The following is a 2,801-nucleotide window of genomic DNA, read 5'->3' on the forward strand; positions in this document are numbered from 1 at the left end:
TGCTGTGTTTTTTTGCTGCTGCGCTATCTGCTGCTGCTGCTGCTGCTGTTGCTACTGCTACTGCTTCTGTAGCGTCGTTTGCTGCTGCTGTATCTGCTGCTGCAGTATCTGCTGCTTCTGCTGCTGTTGCTGCTGCTGCTGCTGCTGCTGCTGCTGCTGCTGCTGCTGCTGCTTACGGGTATCTGCTGTCGCAGCTGTGGTTTCCTCCCGCCCATTCTCTGATCTCTTCTAGCGCCAAGACAGGCACATCTAGTGGTGCTGCTGCTGCTGCTGCTGCTGCTGCTGTGTCTGCTGCTGCTGCTGCTGTATCTGCTGCTGCTGCTGCTGCTGCTGCTGCTGCTGCTGATGGGTGCAGAGCAGCACGCAAGGCCTCATAAGCTGTTCTGATAGTTCTTCTAAGGGAGCTGGTGTATACAACAGCAGCAGGAAAGCAGCAGCAGCAACCTTGCTGCTGCTGCTGCTGCTGCTGCTGCAGCGCCAGCAGCAGCTGCTGCGGCATGCATGCGCCTGCTGCTCGCGCCTGCAGCACACCTGCTGCTGATAGATCCGCGTCAAAATGCTGCTGCTGTGAATACACCCAGTAGCAGCTACGACCAGCAGGCCTGCAGCAGCAGCAGCAGCAGCAGCAGCAACAGCAGCAGCAGCAGCAGCAACAGCAGCAGCAGCAGCAGCAACAGCAGCAGTGACAGCAGCAGCAACAGCAGCATGAGCAACAGCAGCAGACGCAGCAGCAGTAATAGCAGCAGCAGTAACAGCAGCAGCAGCAACAGCAGCAGCAGTAAAAGCAGCAGCAGCAGCAGCAACAGCAGCAGCAGCAGCAAAAGGAGGATTAACTGTAAAAAAAGCAAATATTGGGGTCTGTCTTCAATAGCAATACACAAACCTTGCTGCTGAGGGTTTAGGGTTTAGGGTTTAGGGTTTAGGGTTTACCTTTCTCGTGCCCCTACATTGTGCGTCCCCTCTGCAGCAGAAGAAAAAGCAGCAGCAGCAGCAGCAGCAGCAGCAGCAACAATAAACTATCGGTACACAATATTCCCGCTGCTGCTGCTGCTGCTGCTGTTGTTGCTGTTCCTGCTGCTGCTGCTGCTTCATTGCTGCAGCAGCAAGCTGCCCTCAAAGGGATGCAGCAGCAGCAGCAACAGCAGCAACAGCAGCAGCAGCGACAGCAGCAGCAGCATCTGCATCTGCAACAAACAGCTGTAGCAACAGGAGCAGCAAACAGCAGCAGCAGCAACAGCAACAGCAGCAGCAGCAGCAGCAGCAGCAGCAGCAGCAGCAGCAGCTTTCTTTACCTGCATGGCGCAAGAAGTATACATTTAGGATGATGTCTTCCTTCGATGCAGCAGCAGAAACATCAGTGCTGCTGCTGCTGCTGTTGGTTGCTGCTGCTGCTGCTGCTGCTGCAGCAACTGCTCCTGCTGTCGGTGTAGATGTTGCCGTCATTTGCACGTGAGGAATGTTGCTGCTGCTGCTGCTGCTGCTGTTGCTGCTGCTGCTGTTGCTGCTGCTGCTGCTGTTCCAGCTGAGAAAGTCTATGGCAGCTGCTGTTTGCTGCTGCTGCTGCTCTGGCTATGAGCTGCTGCTGCTTCTGCTGCTGCTGCTGCTGCTGCTGTTTCTATTTGCTGCTGCTGCTGCTTCTATCTGCTGCTGCTGCCTTCACAGGCGCTGCAACAAGTGTCTAGGGTTTGTTGATGTCTGCTGCTATAGGATTTGCTTCTGCTGCTGCAGCAGCAGCAGCAGCAGCAGCAGCAGCAGCAGCAAGAGCAGCAGCAGGAACTATACAGCTATGTCTATATAAAGTCTTTTATATTATAAAATATTTTTTTGTTTAATATTATATTTTTTGTTATATTGAGTTAGAGTTGCTGCTGCTGCTGCTGCTGCTGCTGCTGCTGCTGCTGCTGCTGCTGCTGCTGCTTCTGCTGCTGCTGCTGGGCTGCTGTCTCGTATAGAACGCCGTGTCTTTGAAATTTATTTAATTTTTTATTTTTTTTTAATTTTATATTTATTTATATTCAACACACAAACCCTAAACCCTAAACCCTAAACCCTAAACCCTAAACCCTAAACCCTAAACCCTAGATATCGAGTGAGGGTTTGTGTGCTCTTCTGCTAATACACTCTAACCCTAAACCCTAAACCCTAAACCCTAAACCCTAAACCCTAGAAACTCTGCTCTGCTGCTATAGTTTATAACGATACAACCTAAACCCTAAACCCTAAACCCTAAACCCTAGGATTTATATTTTAGGGTTTCTCACTCTCGCTTGTCTTTAAGGTGTTTCAGCAAAAGAAACACTAAACCCTAAACCCTAAACCCTAAACCCTAAAACCCTAAACCCTAAACCCTAAACCCTAAAACCCTAAACCCTAAACCCTAAACCCTAAACCCTAAAACCCTAAACCCTAAAACCCTAAACCCTAAACCCTAAACCCTAAACCCTAAACCCTCAGGATCCGCGTAGCATTTATCTTCCCTCTATCCTAAACCCTAAACCCTAAACCCTAGGCGTGTTGGGGGTAGAGAGAAGAAACACTAGGGTTTAGGGTTTAGGGTTTTAGGGTTTAGGGTTTTAGGGTTTAGGGTTTGCGATAAATGCTTTAAATAAATAAATACAAAAAGGAGGTTTAATAAAATAAAGAAAAAAGAGAAAACAAAATAAAATAAAAAGAAAAAAGAAAAATAAAATAAATAAAATAAATAAAAAAGAAAAAACAACATACAGAGACAAAGACAAAACAGAGACAAAGACAAAACCAACAACAGCAGCAGCAGCAGCAGCTGCAGCAGCAGCAGTTCC

General features: G+C 48.8%; 1 protein-coding gene across 1 annotated transcript; it reads left to right on the forward strand.

The window, feature by feature from the left end:
• Positions 1-501: 501 nt before the first annotated feature.
• Positions 502-1,453, forward strand: EMH_0011480 (uncharacterized protein; the record flags this gene model as incomplete). Its single annotated transcript, XM_013499281.1, has 2 exons — positions 502-835; positions 1,101-1,453. 2 exons carry the CDS (start codon positions 502-504, stop codon positions 1,451-1,453), a joined length of 687 nt encoding a protein of 228 aa, XP_013354735.1.
• Positions 1,454-2,801: the final 1,348 nt, after the last annotated feature.

Source organism: Eimeria mitis, genomic scaffold (genome assembly GCF_000499745.2).
Source record: "Eimeria mitis Houghton genomic scaffold, Emh_scaff417, whole genome shotgun sequence".
Classification (NCBI taxonomy): Eukaryota; Apicomplexa; class Conoidasida; order Eucoccidiorida; family Eimeriidae; genus Eimeria; species Eimeria mitis.